Source organism: Ailuropoda melanoleuca, chromosome 8 (assembly GCF_002007445.2).
Source record: "Ailuropoda melanoleuca isolate Jingjing chromosome 8, ASM200744v2, whole genome shotgun sequence".
Taxonomy (NCBI): domain Eukaryota; kingdom Metazoa; phylum Chordata; class Mammalia; order Carnivora; family Ursidae; genus Ailuropoda; species Ailuropoda melanoleuca.
This window is the reverse complement of record NC_048225.1, coordinates 72646026-72666303: the sequence shown is the minus strand read 5'-3', so window position 1 is coordinate 72666303 and position 20278 is coordinate 72646026. Positions and strand designations below refer to the sequence as shown.

At 35.9% G+C, this 20278-nt stretch overlaps 1 protein-coding gene across 1 annotated transcript in view; it reads right to left on the bottom strand.

Moving 5' to 3' along the window:
• The window catches only part of DCAF6 (DDB1 and CUL4 associated factor 6), a 135362-nt gene that overhangs the window by 12666 nt on the left and 102418 nt on the right, over positions 1-20278 (bottom strand). Inside the window, 3 exon segments of the mRNA XM_034666687.1 lie at positions 14523-14564; positions 19633-19960; positions 20151-20234. Of these exon segments, the coding sequence (XP_034522578.1) occupies positions 14523-14564; positions 19633-19960; positions 20151-20234 (454 nt within the window).

Here is a 20278-nt window from a genome sequence, read left to right as displayed (position 1 = left end):
AAAAAAAAAAAAAAAAAAAAAAAAAAAAAAAAAAATAATCCTTAGGGGGAAAATTCTATGTATGCATACAAAAGGTGTAGAAAACCAGACACTAATCATCAGTAACACTTTTTTAAACAATTATATAACAATTTTGTACTCCTACTTTTATAATAAAAAGGTATTTTCTTTTTCATAAAATAGTATAATGTAAGTTGTACAGGTTTATTTAAAAGTGTTTTAAAAACTTTATCCTATGCTTTGTATATCCGAAATAGGGGTCTACACATAAATTTTTAAATTAGATAGTTAGAAACTTCCATGTAAAAACGTGAAATGTTTAGTTTACTCTGATTTTCTCTTTCTGATTCAGAGGTGATAATGAGAAGGATTAAGAGTTTAAATGCTCTCCAAAGAAACATAGTTGGATCTCTCTTTTTTCTGAAATAGAAGAGAAGACACTCTGAATCAGATACAAATACGTGATTAGCAAAAAAACCAATAAAGAAAAAAACTCTTTTGTTAAGAAAGCAGAGCATCAGGTAGCAGAGGAAACAGAAATGAGCTTGCTGACAAACCAAAGGCCTCAGGAGCTATAATGGGAAAAGAAATTATATAACAAATTAAGAATTTAGATAGAAGCTCAAATTATTTAAAACAAGATGTGTGGACAAAATTAAAGATGAATGCTTAATGAGATGATAATTAAGAACTAGTGAGGACAGTACCAGGTCAAAAATGTTCATTTTGTTTAAAAGTTAGCTGTAGAATATGGTCTAATTTACTGCTTAATGTTTATTTGGCTTAACCATTCTAATTTTAAAATCTAGATCTCTACTATTCAGACATCAAAAAGAATGAAATCTTGCTATTTGCAATGACGTGGACGGAGCTAGAGTGTATCATACTAAGTGAAATCAGTCAAGAGAAAGACAAATACCATATGATTTCACTTGTGGAATTTAAGAAACAAAACAAATGAACATATGGGAAGGGGAAAAGGGCGGGGGGGAACACACCATAAGAGACTCTTAATGATAGAGAACAAACAGGCTTGATGAAGGGGTGGTGGATGGACTAATGGGTGGATGGACTAAATAAGGACACTCCTTATGATAAGCACTGGATGTTAGATGTAAGTGATGGATCACTGAATTCTATTCCTGAAACCAATATTACACTATATAACTAACTAGAATTTAAATAAAAATTCAGAGGAAAATAAATAAATAAATAAAATCTAGATCTTAAGTTATGTGATTTGTATTATACAGTTTTGATCCAAGATTAGGGCACCTACCATTATCCCACTGTAGGAAAATTATCTAAGAGAAAAAAAAGCTTCAAGTGCAGAAATTTCAAATTAGAAAATAAAAATAGGGGCGCCTGGGGGGCTCAGTCGTTGGGCATCTGCCTTTGGCTCAGGGCGTGATCCTGGCATTCTGGGATTGAGCCCCACATCAGGCTTCTCCTCTGGGAGCCTGCTTCTCCCACTCTCCCTGCTTGTGTTCCCTCTCTCGCTGTCTGTCTCTGTCAAATAAATAAATAAAATCTTTAAATAAATAAATAAATAAAAAATAAAAATAATGGTAGATACTATACCTATATACACAATCAGGTAACGTCCAACTCAGTTAACAGGATAAGCTTAAAATGAGTATACTGAAATAACTTTCCTGGAGGGTATTTCACAGGAAACACTGAAAAAATATAGGTCATTGCAAATAATTTGTACTTTATTACTTTGCAAATTTGATCGAATGAAAATGAAAATGATACATATGTATGAAGAATGCCAATCAGCAAACAAATATTTATAAAAAGCCTATCAAATGCAAAGTTGTTTTGGAGAATATTATTCATTCTTTTATGAGATTTTTGCTAGTTTGGCACCCAATTTAAAAGTCACAGAAGTCATAAAAGACATTATAAAGTTACATAAGTGTAAAATTTCAGAAGTAAACAAAATCATAGTAAGTATAAATTCCAATGCAATGGGGGAAAAATAGAAAAGAAAAACTAAAAAAAAAAAAGATAAAAAACTTAAATCAATCCTAAAAAAAGCAAGAAAGTAAAAAAAAATGGTAAAAGAGGATAATTAGAAGTTGGAAACAAGTTTAAATATAGCCATAATGATAGTAAATTTAAATAGACTAAATTCACCAACTGAAAAAAAGGAAACTGTCTAAGATACACAGAAAGCATGAGGACAAGGAAAAGTTTCAAGCCAAAGGATATTATGCAAATACTAATCAAATGAAAGGTGGCTTGGTTATATTAACATCAGACAAAACAGACAAAGATAAAAAGCAGCATTAAGAATAGAGAGGATTACTACATATATAATAAGTTCAATTTACCAAGAAGATTTAACAATTTAACATATATGCACTCAATAAAAATAGCCTCAAAATGCATTTAAAAAGAAAATGACATAACTGCAAGAAGAATTAGATAAATCCACCACTGTAGTAAAGACTTCAACATGCTTCTCTCCCTATTTTATATGTCAAGCTGACAAAACAAACACACAAACATCAAAAATATAAATAATTTTAACAACACAATTAACCGTCTTGATCTACTGGCCACATATAAAATTCCACATTAAAAATTAGAGTAATATTCTTCTTAAGGGCCCACGAAACATTTACAAATTTGACATGTACAAGGCCACAAAGTCAGTTTCTACAAATTTCAAAGAATGCATCTAACACCAACCACATCCTCTAACCACAAGTTAGATGTTACTGAAAAAAAAGCTAAATGTATACAATTTAAGAAGTTAGGAAAAAAAAATAATAAACCAAAAGGTAATTTCAAAGAAAACAGAAAAAAGGAAATAATAAAGAGAGGGAAAGCAGAAATAAAAAAACAAAAAGAGTAACAATATAGAGTTCTACCATGATGATGAAGAAAAAATTAAGGGAGTTCAAATAAATAATGTTATGAATAAGAAGGTGGTTATAACTCAAGACAGTAGAAATTAAATAGACAATAAAAACAGTATAATACATTTGCAAACTTGGATGAACAGACACATTTTTTAAAAACTTTCTAACACTGACTAAAGAAAGAGATAGTACAAACAGTCCTATAGCTATTAAAGAAGTAAAATAATACTTAAAAACCATCTCCAAAAGAAAACACAAGGTCCAGATGGTTTTATAGGTAAGATCTACTAAACTTCTAAAGAAAAGATCATCCCAATCTTATACAAACTCTGGAAATAGGAAATATTTTTTTCTACTCATTCTCTGATGTTAGTGTAACTTTTTACCAAAAATAGGATCATGAAAATGAAAGAAAGAAAATCCACTCCAGATACAGACACAAAACTCCTTCACAAAATATCAACAAATCAAATCCAACAATGTATCAAAAAGATAATACATCATGATCAATTTAGGTTTATCCCAGGAATACAAAGATTGTCTAACCCAGTTCTACACAGGAGGAGCTTGAAAGTCCTCACTTCAAACTGACAAGCAAAAAGCTGAACAGACTGAAAAATCAACAACTCTTCCTGGATCCATAAGAGAGGGGAGGACACAGGGCAAACTGCTTCCCTAAAATTGGAGAGACAAAGAGGTAAACAGGGAGTCACAGCTTAGCAGAACAGAGACTTGGCGGTAAGAATACCTGAACTGTGACCGAGGAACTGCTGGAGGCTCAATGCGGACAGCTTTGAGAATTAAAAACTCCAGTGGAGGAACCCAGTCATAGGAGCCTTTCCCACAATATTTTCAGATTTACCTCAAGGAGACAGACCAGATTGCCACACAAAATATTGGAGAAAAATCCTCTTGGGTTTCTGGCAGGGAGAGGGGGAAAAGGAACCATTTTGAAAAATGCCAGAGCACTCTACTCTTCTTAGTAAGGTCTGCTCTTAGGGGAAACTAGTTAACTAGAGCCTAACCTGCTGGGGTTAATAATAACCCCAGTATTATAATAAATAATCAAAGCCTAACAAACCTAGAAGAGGGAAATAGCCAACTATAGCCCACTCTGGCCATCCTATCCCACCTAAAGGAAAAGAAAAAACAAAACCAAACCAAACCCGAGGAACACTTCTAAAGGCCAGAGATGTAGGCTCACTAAAAGACTGAGACTTAATCTCAAGACTGTAGAATGCTTCCCCTCCCTCACACCTCACATTACCAGTTCAGTTACAGCATTTCCTTTTACATGGTACATCATCTATAGCTAGTAAAGAACTACAATGCACACCAAAAGAAAAAAAACACAATTTGAAGAAACAGAGAAAGTTGGAATTAACAGACCAGGAATTTAAAACAACTATGATTAATGTAACTATGATTAATTAAGGGCGCTAATAAATAAAGTACACAACATGTGAGAATAGATGGGCAATGTAAGCCGAGCGCTGGAAATCCTAAGAAAGAAGCAAAAAGAACTGCCAGAGATAAAAAACAAACAACAAAATAAAAAAAAAAAAAAAACCAGGGGCGCCTGGGTGGCACAGCGGTTGAGCGTCTGCCTTCGGCTCAGGGCGTGATCCCGGTGTTGTGGGATCGAGCCCCACGTCAGGCTCTTCCACCATGAGCCTGCTTCTTCCTCTCCCACTCCCCCTGCTTGTGTTCCCTCTCTCGCTGGCTGTCTCTATCTCTGTCAAATAAATAAATAAAATCTTAAAAAAAAAAAAACCCAACACTGTAGCAGAAATGAAGAATGCCTTTGACAGGCTTATTAATAGACTGGACATGGCTGAAAAAAAGTCCTTGACCTAAAAGATATATTAATAGAATCCTTGAAAACCAAAAAGCAAAGAAAACAAAGACTGAAAAAAAAGCCCCAAAACCAGAATATCCAAGGACTGTGGGATAACTACAATAGATGTAAGATAAGCATAATTAAAATCCCAGAGGAGAAGAAAGAAAAGGAAAGGAGAGGAAAGGAAAGGAAAGGAGAGGAGAGGAGAGGAGAGGAGAGGAGAGGAGAGGAAATAAAATAAAAATCTGAAATACTAATGACTAAGAATTCCCTAAATTAATGTCAGACATCAAATCATAAATCCAGGAAGCCTAGAGGACACCAAGCAGGATAAATGCCAAAAAAACCAAACCAAGCCAAACCAATACGAAAATCCTACAACCTAGGCATATCATTTTAAAAATATAGAAAATCAAAGATTTTTTAAAAATCCTGAAAGAAGCCAGAGGAAAATAAACATCTTACCTAGAGAGGAACAAAGATAAGACTCACATCCAATTTCTCCTCAGAAATATGAAGCAAGAAGAGGATGAAGTGAAATATTTAAAACACTGAGAGGGGGAAAAAAAATCACCAACCCAGAATTCTGTACCCTGAAAAATTATCCTTCTTCAGTGAACGAGAAATACTTTCTCAAACAAAAAGTAAAGGAATTTGTTGCTAATAGACCTGTCTAGCAAAAAATGTTAAAGATGTTCTTTGTAGAGAAGAAAAAAAATGTGAATTAGACACAAGGATCTACATAAACAAAGGAAGAACATCAAAGAAGGAGTAAGTGAAGATAAAAGAAAAACTTTCATTTTTCTTAATCTTAGTTTATCTAACAGATAGAAGTTGTTCAAAATAGTAATAGCAATAATGTATTTCATGATGTATGTTTATGTATGTATCTTAAGTGTCTATCTGTTTATGTTAAAGTGAAATGAACGACAGCAATGATACAAGGGACAGGAAGAAGGAAGTAGGATGTTGTTATCAGGATAGACACACTCCCTGTGAAGTGGTACAGTATTATTTGAGAGTAGACTGGATTAGTTGTAAAAGTACATTGTAAACTCTGGGGTAACCACTAAAAAAAGTTTAAAAAAGAAGTATAGCTGATATGCTAAGAAAGGAGAGAAAATGGAATCATATAAAATGCTGAATTCAAACCATAAAAGGCAGAGAAAAAGGAAAAGATAAAAATAGGAACAAAGAACAAACAGAACAGTAAAAAATATGGTAGACATTAATCCAATTATATCAATAATTGCTTCGAATGCCAGTATTCTAAATACATCAATTAAGGGGCGCCTGGGTAGCACAGTCGTTAAGCTTCCGCCTTCAGCTCAGGGCGTGATCTCGGCGTTCCGGGATCAAGTCCCACATCGGGGTCCTCCGCTGGGAGCCTGCTTCTTCCCCTCCCACTCCCCTGCTGTGTTCTCTCTCTCTCGCTGTCTGTCACATAAATACATAAAATCTTAAAAAAAAACAAAAAATAAAAAAAATAAATACATCAATTAAAAGACAGATTATCAGGGTGGATCAAAAAATATGACTCAACTATCTGTTGTCTATAAGAAATCCATTTAAAGACTCATAAGATTAAAAGTGAATGTACAGAGAAAAACATACCACGCTAACACTGAACAAAAGAAAGCAAGAATAACTGTACTTTTTTTTGACGCAGCAGACTTCAAAGTAAGCAAAGGTATCAGAGATAAAGAAGAGCTTTACACAATGTCAAAGGAGTCAATTCCCCCTGAACAATCGTTAAGGCATATGTGCCTAACCAGAGAGGGTCAAAACATGTGGGGCAAATGAAAGGAGAACTAGATGACAGAAATGAAAGGAGAAATAGATGAATCCACTATTATAGCTGGAGACTTCAACACCCTTGCCTCAGAAAGGGGCAGATTCAGGAGGCAGACAGTAAGGACACAGCTGAACTCAACCACACCATTGATCAACTGGACATAATGGACATCGATTGACGACTTCAACCAACAATAGCAGAATACACACTCTTCTCAAGTTGAACATTCACTGAAATAGACTACATTCTGGGTCATAAGACACACCTGAAAGACTGGTGGGGTTTTTTGTTTTGTTTTTTTAAGATTTTATTTATTTGAGACAGAGGGAGAGAGACAGAGCACAAGCAGAGGGAGCAGCAGGCAGAGGGAGAAGCAGATTTCTCACCGAACAAGGAGCCTGATGCGGGACTTGATCCTAGGACTCTGGGATCATGACCTGAGCTGAAGGCAGACGTTTAACTGACTGAGCCACCCAGGCATCCCAAAAAACTGTTTAATATTAGGACATTTCCAAGTGTTATCTACTGTATTAGCAGGTTAAAGGAGAAAAAATACATGATAACTCAATAGATGAGGAAAATGTACTCGATTTAATCAATATTCATTCATGATAAAACTGTTAGTAAACTAGCGCAACAGGGAACCAACCCCCTAACCTGATAGAGGGAATCTACAAAAACCCTAAAACACAAACCTAAATAAACTCATGCAGACATTCTTTTCAAAATCAGGAACAAGGTGTGATTTTTTACTATCCTCATTAACCAAAACACAGAAAACAGTAAGAATGAACAGGAGGAAAGAAAACTCCTGTTCGCAATGATGTGACTGTCTATATAAAAAAACCCAAAAAACTAAAAGGAAATTACCTGCCAATTAATAGATATAACAGAAAAATATTTGGGTGGATATAAGATCATTACACAAGCCAACTGAATTTCTTTCTTTCTTTCTTTTTTTTAAGATTTTATTTATTTATTTGACAGAGAGAGACAGCCAGCACGAGAGGGAACACAAGCAGGGGGAGTGGGAGAGGAAGAAGCAGGCTCGTAGCGGAGGAGCCTGATGTGGGGCTCAATCCCAGGCCCTGTGATCACGCCCTAAGCCAAAGGCAGACGCTTAATGACTGAGCCACCCAGGCACCCCTAGTCAACTGAATTTCTAAACACCAGCAACAAACTATTAGGAGAGCGTAAGTTTAAAACAAATGCATTTACAACAGCAATGAAGATGAAAGTGTCTACAAATAAAGATATTCTTATTTGTAGGAAATTATAACATATTACTGAAAGACATTTTTTAAAAGATCTAAATAAATGTAGAGATAACTTAATATTGTTGAGGATAGTTGATTCTCCAAATTTATTTACAGGTTTATTACAACTATAATCATAATCTGATGACTCGTGTGTGGAACTTAAAATGTTGATCATAAAACAGACTAAAGGACAAAGAATAGCTAAGTCCCTTCTAAAGAAAAATAAAGAGAAGAGACTTGAAGAGACTTAGAAGATATTAAGATTATAAAGATAGAGTAATTATAAGAGTATGATATTGATGGAGAGGCAAACAACTGCCCAATAGAACAAAACAGAGAGCCCAGAAACAGACCTGTGTTTATATGGAACTCCGTAATATGATGGGTAGCATAGCAGTGCCCTGGGGAAATTCAACATTTAATAAATGAACTAGGAAAACAGGGCTATCTACATGGGCACACATATACATCATAAATAAAAATAAATTCCAGATGGATTAATATCTTAAATTGTCAAAAGACAACTTCAAAAGAAAATTTTCAGTTTTTGGAATTCCAGGGTAAGTAAGGATTTCTTAAATAAAAGGAAGTGATCTGGGATGCCTGGGTGGCTCAGTGGTTAAGCATCTGCCTTCGGCTCAGGGCGTGATCCTGGCGTTCTGCGATCGAGCCCGGCATCAGGCTCCTCCTCTGGGAGCCTGCTTCTTCCTCTCCCACTCCCCCTGCTTGTGTTCCCTCTCTCACTGCCTGTCTCTCTGTCAAATAAATAAACAAAATCTTAAAAAAAAAAAAAGTGATCTGCATTAAAGAATGATAAAATTCAACGACATTAAAATTAAGAATCGTTCCTCAAAAGACAGCTTAAAAAAAAATCACAAACCAGACAAAATATTTGCACAGTTACAAATGATACAAGTTAATATAAAAAATTTACTAAGAATTCCTTAATAAATAATAAAAAAATTAACATGGAAAAGAAAAACAACTCAATTAAAACAACCCAGGAGAAAACCAGATATAGCCAAAAAACAAGCGAGAGTTGCATAATCTCATTTTGTAAATAGAGAAATGAAAATCAAAACCATGAGATACCACTGTACACCAAATCAATTTGCAAAATAAAAAAAAGTGACAAAACCAAGTTGTGGATCAATGTGATTACTTCATGATTGTATTAATTTACACTCCCACTTTGGAAAACAATTTGAGATTATCTTGTAAAATTAAACATTCCATTCCTAGGTATGCTATGCACCCCAGAAAAGCCCAAGGAGACATGTTTCAGAATGTTCAAACCAGCGCTGTTAACAATAGCAAAAACTGAAAACTTAAATGCTCGTTAACAGAAAAAGGGATAAATTATGGAACAGTCATATAACGGATTACTATAGAGCAGAAAATTGAGCACCAGCTACATGTGACAACATGGATGAATCTTAACATAATGTTGACTGAGAAGGAAATAGCAAGTCCTAATCCCATATCCAGACGATATCCTTTTTTTATCAAGTTTAAAAGCGGGTAAAACAAATTAAATGATATATTATTTTGGCATTTATATTTGTGATAATTTTTTGTTTAAAGCAAGGCATGATAAATGTAACATTCAGAAGAGTGGCTGCCCCGGTAAGGTGGGTGGGGGGACAGAATGGAGAGGAGTATACACAGATCTAAGTTACCGGTAGTCTTTCAGTTTTGGGTTGGGTGGTGGGTTTATGGATATTTACTTATTATTAAGTAAGTGAATAAAGAAAAGGAACCAAACATGAATCAACAATGATAGTGTGTCACAAACCAAGAATTACAAAAATAGAATTCTCCCCCTCCTTAGATTAGGTGAAGAGCCCTTGATGATGCCAGTGCCTGTGAAAAACTCTTATCGCTGTAATTACTAACTTAAAATTATTTGTATGTGTCTGTGTATCCCAATGAACCAAGAGCTAATGAAGGCTGTGTTGTCATTATCCTTGTATCACCAGCTTCTACCACAGTGTTTGGTTCATATAGGTTTATTGAACGGATAAAATAATAAATATGAAACTGATTCATCAAGAAATGTCAAAGGAAAAACAAAAACATCTCAAGGTATCAGCTATTTATTTGGGAGACAGAATTTAATAGAAAAAAAACCTAGAACGAATCTAACATATAATTGACCTGAGAAAATAAAAACTTAGATTCCCGACTTTATATTTTGATCCCTTCCTCTTCCCTGAAAGTCTTTGTATTTTATTTTTAATACGGCATATTCTAGAAAATTCTGTTTCTAAATGGTCAGCAAAATTTAAGATAATTCCAAGATCAAATTAGGAAGTTATAAAAATCAGAAAGTCTATAAGCTCTATTTTAAAAAAAATAAATAAATTGGCACATTTAGAAGTTAGAGGGCCAGACTAAAACATAAGGAGAAATTAAACAGCACTAAAAATATGAAATATGAATTACTTTGCCTGTTGTTTTCAATATGGTAAATCCTTTTATAAAACACCATTACAGGGGCGTCTGGGTAGCTCAGTCGGTTAAGTGTCCGACTCTTAATCTCAGCTCAGGTGTTGATCTCAAGATCGTGAGTTCAAGCCCCACACTGGGCTCCACACTGGGCATGAAGCCTACTTAAAACCAAAGCAAACCAAAACCACCACCACCACCACCACCACCACCACCATTATATACAGCTGGAGTGGTACAAATTAATTGATATTATTGGTGTTATTAAAATGCCTTGTGGGGGAACAAAGAAATTTTAGGGTAGAAAAAAGGGCTTAATCAAAGACTGGGAGATGACTGATTTATTTAACAGGGAATTAAATGACTTAAGGAGTAATTCAGTTAGCCAAAGGAGGTTAATATAAAAGGATACTGTACTAAGGACAGAACATAAGGACATGAGTAGAATTATAGCAGGTGAATTTTAAGTTAACCTATAGGAAGAAATCCTTTACTGTGCAGGTGTGAAAGAGTCTTCTAGTCTAGGTAGCTAATGAACTTGATACTCAGAACTGAGAATGTAAATTGCAAGAGCACTTTCCAAATTGTGAGATTTTTGTAGGTGTTCCACAAGATGGGTTTGTGAAATGGGGAAAGTAAGGGATTAAGCAAAGCTGAAGAGTTTTTTGGTTGCAAGGTTTCTGAGATGCTTCATCATGCTAGTTTTGTGAATCTCAAAAAGAGGTTTATACATAATGAAGTATTTCCCAAATTTTGTGACACCATTGTGAAGTATCAGATCACTTAGGGCAACAAGAAAACAGCATGCGCTGCCCAGCAGCTTCTGGAAGTTCCTGCTGGAAGCATTCCTGTCCTGCAAGAGATCTTACTGTTCTGAGATTGTTCAAAAAGTTTCCTCCAAGAACCACAAAGCCATCGTGGAAAGAGAGGCCCAGCTGGCCCTCAGAGTCACCAAATCGATCCCAGGCTACACAGCATGGGAAGTGAACAGATAGCTCATGTGCACACTTTGTGGTAAATAAATCCTTGACAACTCTGGGGGCAGGAAAAAAAAAAAAAAAGACATGGACACGGGTTCCGTGTGTGTAGGGGTGGGAATGTATTTTTCCCTCAAAATGTATTAGTAAAGTGAAGAGACAGGGGGCCTGGATGCTGCTATCTTTAGAAGGTCAGCTTCCAAGGCTGGCCCTTCGCTGGCATCTGGGAACTCGACTTGTGGAACGTTCCCTACAATGTACTGCCTGCCTGGAACACTGAATCCTAATGTACCTGCTTGCCCAGATCGTCTGTAATAAATAATGTGAACACCTAGTTTCCTTCTGGGTCTGGAATTTAGGTAGTTGTGGTTGGGTGTGGACGGTGTCTACATAACCAGCCTCCAATAATGATGCTGGATTTTGAATCTTAAGCAGGCTTCTCTGGACAGAACCACTACACAAGCGTTACTGTATTTTATTGCTGAAGGAAGGAGTACGTTATACGGCCCATGCTGGGAGGGAGAATGTTGGAAGCTTATATATACTTAGATTCTTCCAGACTCTGTCTGATGCGTCTTTTCCTTTGTCATAATTACAAGTGAATCTGCGAGTCTTTTTAGGGAGTCATCAAATATGTGGGAAGGTTGTGGGACCTCTGAAACAATACAGGTGATGTCTGAACAATGTGGGAATTAGGGACATGGACCACCCCCCCTACATTCCCGTGCAGTTGAAAATCTACATTAAGCTTTTAACTCCCTAAAAACTTACTAATAACCTACCATTGACCAGAAGGCTTACGGATAGCATAAATAGGCAAGTAACACACATTTTGTAAGTTGTATGTATTATATATTATCTACTTACAATAAAGTAAGCTAGAGAAAAGAAAATGTTATTAAGAAAATCATAAGGGGGGGTGTCTAGGTGGCTCAGTCAGTTAAGCGTCTGCCTTCAGCTCAGGTCATGATCTTAGGGTCCTGGGATTGAGCCCCACATTGGGCTCCCCGCTCAGCAGGGAGTCTGCCTCTCCCCCTGCTCCTTCTTACGCTTGTGCTCTCTCTCAAATAAATAAAATCTTTTTAAAAAAGATTTAAAAAAAAGAAAATCATAAGAGAAAATTTACAGTACTGTAAATTTATAGTATTGTACTTATAAAAAAATCTGCATATAAGTGGATCTACACAGTTCAAGCCCTTATTCAAGGGACCATAATTCATAGCTTTTCATTTATTTCAAGTTTAGGAAATCAAAGGAAGAAAACAGTAAGCCAGATCATCTAAGGAGATATGGATAAAAACTTAGTTAGCTAGAGTTTTAGATAAAAAGATGTCTTCTTTGCCAACTCTTATTTGCATATGCATGTATGTACTATTTTTTTTTTAAGATTTTATTTATTCATTTGACAGAGAGAGACAGCCAGCGAGAGAGAGAACATGGGCAGGGGGAGTGGGAGAGGAAGAAGCAGGCTCCCAGCGGAGAAGCCTCATGCGGGGCTTGATCCTAGGACCCTGGGATCACGCCCTGAGCCGAAGGCAGACGCTTAACAACTGAGCCACCCAGGCACCCCTACATGTATGTACTATTAGGCTGGCCTTAGAGGTGCTTACATCTTCTATAGGGCCACATATACATACGCATACCAGTGAAGTGTTACAGGCAGCGTTAACAGATAGACGGAAGGGCACATAGAAGAAATGTGCAGTCCTACTTGGGACTATGGAATGTATGGGCCAGGGAAAGTTTTAAAAAGAAGCAGCTTAAGATGAATGTTGAGTTGAGGTGGCCAACAGGATGGTGATGGTGACAGGAGGGCATTTCAGGTAGAGGGCACCGAGTGAGTAGAGCAACAGAGGCATTAAGTGTATTCAGAGACACTCCAAATAGGTCTGCTGTCGAGAGGTCCAGCAATTTCTGGCAGCAGCCACAACAGAGAATGCCCTACATACCAGGCAAAGGAGCTGGAGTTTTTGTCTCTCACAAGCACTGGAGAGCCCCTGGAAGCGGCTGTGATGAGGACACAGTTGGAAGCAGTTGGAGGACCGTTTGAATAGGAGACCAGGTGAGAGGCAATGAGGTAATAGCAGTTGAGTGAAGAGTAGGGACGACCGCCATTTTATTTATTATTAAAAGAAAAGATTAAATATGGCACTGATCATTCAGAATCTCAGCTGATTACAGTAAAACACAGTCACAGAACACTACAGGACAGTCCCCAACTGTCCCCTGCTATGTGAGCAGTACAGATAATAATGTGCAATAACTTTGTGTTTCTAATTTTATTTTTTTAATTTTATCTTAAGCAGAGCTCTACATTCCTTGAGCATCACCAATTGCTAAAAGGGGAGGCAGACTACATGTGTCAGGAAACAACTACCTTTGCTGAGAAATTGCCCCAGACGATCTCCATGTAGGAAAGAAAGAAGTGAGGTAAAGAAGGAGTCTGATCTCATTAGCGCTGAGAGAAGGGAAGCGTCACATTTTCTGCTTTACGTTTATTAGTTCATAGTTATAAAAGCAGAAACTGGCTTTGAGTACTTGGGATAAAAGGTATAAAGCAGAAAGTCAAAGAGCTCTGAAACAAATTCCATTTTATGTTTTATAATCCCCTTTGTTTTAGAAACTAATGAATGGTAAATAACAGACATGTGTCACTGGAATTAGGGACAAGATTGATTTTGTCAATAAACCAGGTTTGGGGTAGATGAACAATGGGATTGAAGTTCAATTTGAAGTTGTATTTAAAAACGTACCCCACTGTTAGTCTTCAAATTACAGAAATGTCTGAGAGTTAGAGATCATCTTGACATGTGGCATTAAGTATTAAGCTATTTATAAGAAAACAGCTTTCTTTAAAAAAAACAGGATTTTAAACCTATGCACAGAATTAGACTCAAGTCCATTTTAACTTCTTGATCTCGAGGAAAAGGAGTACATTTGAATAATAACAAAAAGTTGCTATTGCTAATTGGTAGCTCAATCCAGTTTAAAAAAAAGTTGCATTCTTCAACAAAATATTCAAAATGAGTAACCAATACTTTAAAGTACATCATCTTAGAGTATAGTTACTTTATCATATGACACACTTGGAAGTGAACATCAGTTACATCTGCACACAGAAAATTTCTTTTCATTCTATTCCCATGCAGTGCATGCAGCTAAATATAGTTTGTGAAAAGCAACCTGCTTTACAATGCTTAGCACTTAGAGTTCAGTAAGTTTAAAGAAGGATTAACTGTTAATAGGAAAGGTGGTTAGCTGTGGAAGAAGAGGACCTGGCAAATACATCATAAAGAAAAAATAAAATAATGAAGGAACATACTGAATTACCTCATTATTCTATCACCTATTGTTGTTCCTCTGATATTAAATCTAGTGAAGGGAACACAATAACTAAAGTCACTCACAAAGACTTCAAAGAACCAAATATTTAAAGCATTAAGGTCACCACTTTAATTATTAATCACCTAAATCTAAGAAAACTTTTGTTTCCCTTTGTGATTTAAGGTCTTATGTGAGAGTATGTCATTCAACTAAATGTATGAGGAAATTAAAGAAACAGAAACACTCACTGAAGACAGAGCAGAAGGAAGACTTTGCACTTAATCCCTTTTATCTTGAAATAGAAGAGAACCGAAGCAGTTACAGAGTGTAGGGCGCTGCACTGACTCACAGCACCAAGGCCATCCCCTGCAAACACCTACATTATGCTCCCCAGGGCTGTGCTGCTCTTTTCAGAAAAAATCATTAAGCCCTGAGCTGACTCACTTGTCCTAACCATACACTGCAGAGCAAGCAAGCAAACAGTAACAGAGCTTTTAACTCTCTAGGAGTTCATTTCTTTCTCTACGGTTACTTTTTTTTTTCTCTCTCTGCAATTTTCTTGAACAAAGAATACACTCGAATCATTAGAAATACGTGATTGTGATGATGACTAAAGAGATGATGGCAAATTTAGAACACACGAAGAATTCTGACTTCACACATCAAGGCTATGTTCCAGGGTCCAGACTAGGTAAATGGAACCACATTTCTATGCACATAAAAAAACTTTTTAAAAAAGTGGTTAACAGGTAATATCTTTCATATTTATGGAAAAAATCTTTAGAGCCTCTTGAGTGAGTCCATAACTAAAAACTTTCAAGACTATGTGAGAACTTCTTCAGGAAGCTCACTTAGATGCTTCTCACAGAGCAAAAAACCTCTTGGGTTTGGCAAAAGAAAGAGCTACCAGCCAGGCCATCATACGATTTACCGTAAGATTGATTTGGCACTGTGGAAACAGTTTATGTGAAGACCGTATAAATAGAAAACCATACCATGTTCCTTTCATTCCAAGGGCACATGTTTACATTTCTAAATCCAGTATACAAAATCACTAAGGGATACACACACTACTTTTATTTATTGTTTTTAATACCATCATTGGAAAGTATGTGTTTAAACGATCAATTATTTCTTTCTTCAATTTAGTTTCCATTTAAAGTTCTATGCTCTTGCCCTAGATAAAGTTAAAGGGGATCAAATATGTGGTGATTTAGACACTGATTTCATTGTTTTAAACTCTGGATATCTACCAGTAGAGGCATTTTACCACAGACTACTGTTGTGCTTCTCTAAGAGTAACTTGCTATAGAACAGGAATCAGCAAACTATGGCTCTTTGGACAAACCTGGCCAGTTGCCTGTTTTTGTAACTGCCGGTAGGCAAAGAACAGTTTTTACATTTGTAAACAGTTACATTTTAAATGGTTATATAAGTACCTACATAAGAGCCTCCTCCATTTTGCCTCTTGGCCAGCAAAGCTTAAATATCTACTCCCTGGCTTTTTAGGAAAAAGTCTGCTGACCTCTGCTATAGACAGTCCCAGTTGTATTTGTACCGAGACCAGCTATCGTTAATGAGAACAGCATTGCATTTTAAAACATCTATGTTAGTTGTTAAGGCCTGTATTTTCTAAGACATTACCTTCTCATGCTTGATCTCAGCCCAAAAGTGAAAACCCAAGTCATATTTATCTAACCAGATTATAAATGCAAATCTTTACAAAGAAATCATTACTTTGCATTGCAAAGAACTGTTTTGATATTTTTATTAAATGTGTGTCAAAAATGGCTTAGTTAACAAACTTTTTAGCTTTCATGTCAAAAATTAAATTTGGGGCAAAAAAAATATGAGATTCACTATGTAATTCTTTATAAACATTAAAGTACAGATCTAAGTATATATGTTTACCATTTTTCATATTAGGGCCATTTCTTTACTTCAACCAAACTAATCTCGACTGGGCTTCTCAAGCGGCAGCAATGAAGGAACTTTAAGACATGCGTCTTCTTAGCTGGGCACGTCATCAAAGTACGAAATGTATCCTTAGGTACTAAGAACCAAATGGTACGATTTTTACAATAGAGCTTTGAAATCTTTTGTCCCTTTGCCAACAGAAATTCTCAGAAATCAAATGCCTACTTACAAGCTGGTAAATTATTCTTTTCGTGTTCTTAAGAAGCAAAATATCCTCAACTTTCTCTCTTAAGAATAAAAGTCAACATACCTATTCTCCAAATAGAGAAGATAAATGGGCAGTTGTCTCAAGGATGAAGGATCCTTAGAAAGGTACAGAAATATTAAAAATATACCTTACACAGGTAGTTCAAGACTTAAGATGGTGCTAAGGAAGTTAGGAACTATAAAAATTATTTAGAAAAAAGAAGGAAGATTTTTTCACAATTTAAAAATTTTTGACAAATAGAGAAGAATAATGCCAATTTCAAAGAAAAACTGATGTAGTTGTGAAAGTCACTATAATCCTTTAGCATCACCTTGGAATGTACATACACGTAACACTGTATTTCACTTCACTTATCGATTAAAACTGTTCCATGGCTTGTGGATTTGTCCTTGCTTCTTTAAAAAGTAAGTTTCTTAAAGGGTAAGAATTTTATTATTCTTCTATTATTCTTCAGTAAGTTCACCACTATGTTCTATAAATAAAATAAAACAAAATAATATATGGGACACACTAAGTCTATATTTCTGAACTGAATATACAGAATATTAAATAATATGTAATAAATAATTTTTAAAAATCAGGGAAGCCAATGTAGACACAGAGGTTTCAGATCTGGATCTAACCGTGAGAGTACAAACTTGAGAGTACACACATGGAGCGGGGTCAGCTCAAGGCCACTGTCCCTGATTTCCTTGCCTCTGAAACATTCTGCTGCTCTCGGTTAGCACCTGGGTCTCTTGGAACAATGAGGCTACTGGTGCCAACTATGTGGCAGATCCAAACCCTGGGTGAATCCCTAAAACATAAATCATTTAAATATTATGAAAATGATAAATAAATGATAAAGCTCAATATAAAGATATTATAGTTTCAGGTCATATCTTCAAACTAGGGATAATACGCCGCAAGAAGTTTTAGGTTCTCTAGGACCCACTCTCCCCACCAAATCCTCCTTCTCACTGATGTTATACTACTGTGTTTAAAAAAACCAAACAAATAAAAAACCTTTTTAGGCCTAGAATATATAAAAACTCTGCTTAGCACCTTACTTTCCTCAGCTATAAAGTAGGCTTGGTATAAAAGTGTTGTAATTAGCTTGGATAGAAGATGCTAAATAATTAGGATTATTTTGCAAGTATCTAATATCTATTAAAAATATATTAATTTCTTTTTTAAACAAATAAACCTGGTAAATGATACGGTCCATTTTACTAGGAAGTGTATACTTAAATTTTATTTTCAATTATGACCTCCGCATCACTTTAAGTTACATAAGTACAGAAAAAAACAAAGACATATATTCACTTATATAAACAGAAGGCCATGAATGTATAAGCCTAAAATAATTATAGACTCTAACTCTCCACCCTGGATTTTAGAAACCATCAATTTGATTTTCAAATTATGCTATGCTTGCTAACCTTATCCGTACACATGAAGTGGTGATGATATCCCTCTGGGTCTGGAAAGAAATAAAGTTTAACTTGTCTAAAATAGAGATGAAAAATGCTAAAGACTAATGTGTGGCAGGTAAAGAGAAGATGTTTGGTTAATTTCTAAGTACAACTAATGGGAGGGACTGCGTCCTTTACATTTAAAAACAATGCCATTGCCTAATAAGCATTCTGACTAAATATAACTACAGGAAGATTTGCAACTAAAGATACATAACTCAATTATAAGTAAATATCCTCTCCTAGTTACAAAAGGCAGTTTTGCCGAACTCAAGCAGTACCGTTTGGGATTTTCGCTTGTCCTCGGTCAGTCCTCATCCCTAAAGCCATTCTCACTGTAATTGGTTTTAAAGTCTGAGTAGCCACACAGACATCTTGGTTGCTTAACACAGCTGTCGTTTACTTAGTGCTTTCAAACTGGACAGGTCCTAGGACTGAACAATTGATGGATTTTTAAAATTTCTCATAATCATTCTAGATAGTCATAGCCCCGTTTTATAGATAAGGAAACTGAAGTTTACAAAAACATTAAGTAATTTAAATGAGGAAATACAGCTAAGTAGTAAAACCAGGATTCAAACCCACATAATAATGTTCTTGATCATTAATTTACCACTAAAGAATGGCACTGTTATATCATCTTTTTATTATATTTCTCACTTGACCTAAACATCAGAATATTTCATAAACAGTATATTGATCATGGAAATATGTGAAATGGTTCTTCACACTTGTTTAAGCTTAGGAACTTAAAGATAAAATTTTATTCTCTGGGAAAGGGCAGAGCTTACAATGAAATAAGATAGCATTATCTGCAGAAACAGCTTTTGAAAAGTATGGAATGCAATACGCTTTGAAAGATTTGTTTTATCTACTAAAAAGTAAGATATATTCGTATGATCACACAAAATAAAAAATGAGAAACCTATATGAACATGTGAGCAATTCTTTATTGTAGTTGCATTGGTTGTTTGGTGTAATTTTTCATTTTCTAAACTGAGTTATTTAGTGGAAATCACAGAAAAACATAAGGTTCTCTAAAAGAGAACTTCTATCACACTACCTTAACCCAGGGTCAGTAGAAAAGCAGAACATTCAAGAAACTGAATGTTAAATGAAACAAAACTGATAAAGGCCAGGCTGTCTACAGGGCAGTCTGATGGCTAAATATAACCCTGACTTCATACATAGCCTGTTGGTCGTTCTCAACATTCCTTTCTCCTGGTCTGTAAATTGAGGAGCAGCAAGTCTCAACGCTGGAGAGACAGAGCAATGAGACTTTGTATTCCCCTCTTAATGCAGTTTGCTCAAAGAATGTAATACATAAAATCATTTACAGTTTAAAAAACTCTGAGTTCATATGACTGAGACACCCTTCGAGAAAGCAGCTGTAAAAAATGGAGAGATTCCTTTATGTAACTTCAAAGTCCTGTGAATTGTATTTTTTATAGTTCCTTTTAATCAAAAATTTACCAACCTATCACCAGGTCCGGCTCGATACCTTGCACCTGGGATCAGGACTGGGTCGTCATCACTGTCATCTGTGTCCTGGAGAGCAGAGTCCCTGGCTAATGTTTCCTCGTGAGCCAAAGGCCCGATGGCTTCTGTTTGTGACTGAGGCTCAGGATTGGTGGTATTTTGATCGGTAGCACCTTCAGTGCTGGTTTGATCTGAAGTTCCTGGTTCCTTGCCTTGTTCAGACGAAGTGGATTCTTCTGGAACCCCACAAGAGCTATCAAGATTGAAGTCATTTCTTTCTCCTGAGCTGGAATCTGATGGCTCAGATGTGAATTTATCTGATTGTGCTGTCAGAAAATAAAGTAAAACAGTTGGTCTTGTCGGCAACATTGTTTAATCTAACTGGAAGCTCTCCCTGTAGGGAGAGAATTCCATAACACATCTATTTGGAAATGGCCTCTAACTCAGGAGAGGGTAACAAATTATGGCTTATTTTCCCACATGAAGCAATTATCTAAACAGAACAAGACAACTCACCTGTATCTATACGGTTCTGAGTGTTTTCTGAGGATGCACCTGCCTGATATGTTGTCACATCCTCTGATGATTCTCCAAGAGCTTCTGGGAAATAAATAGACCAAACTACCATTAAATCCAATTTTTTA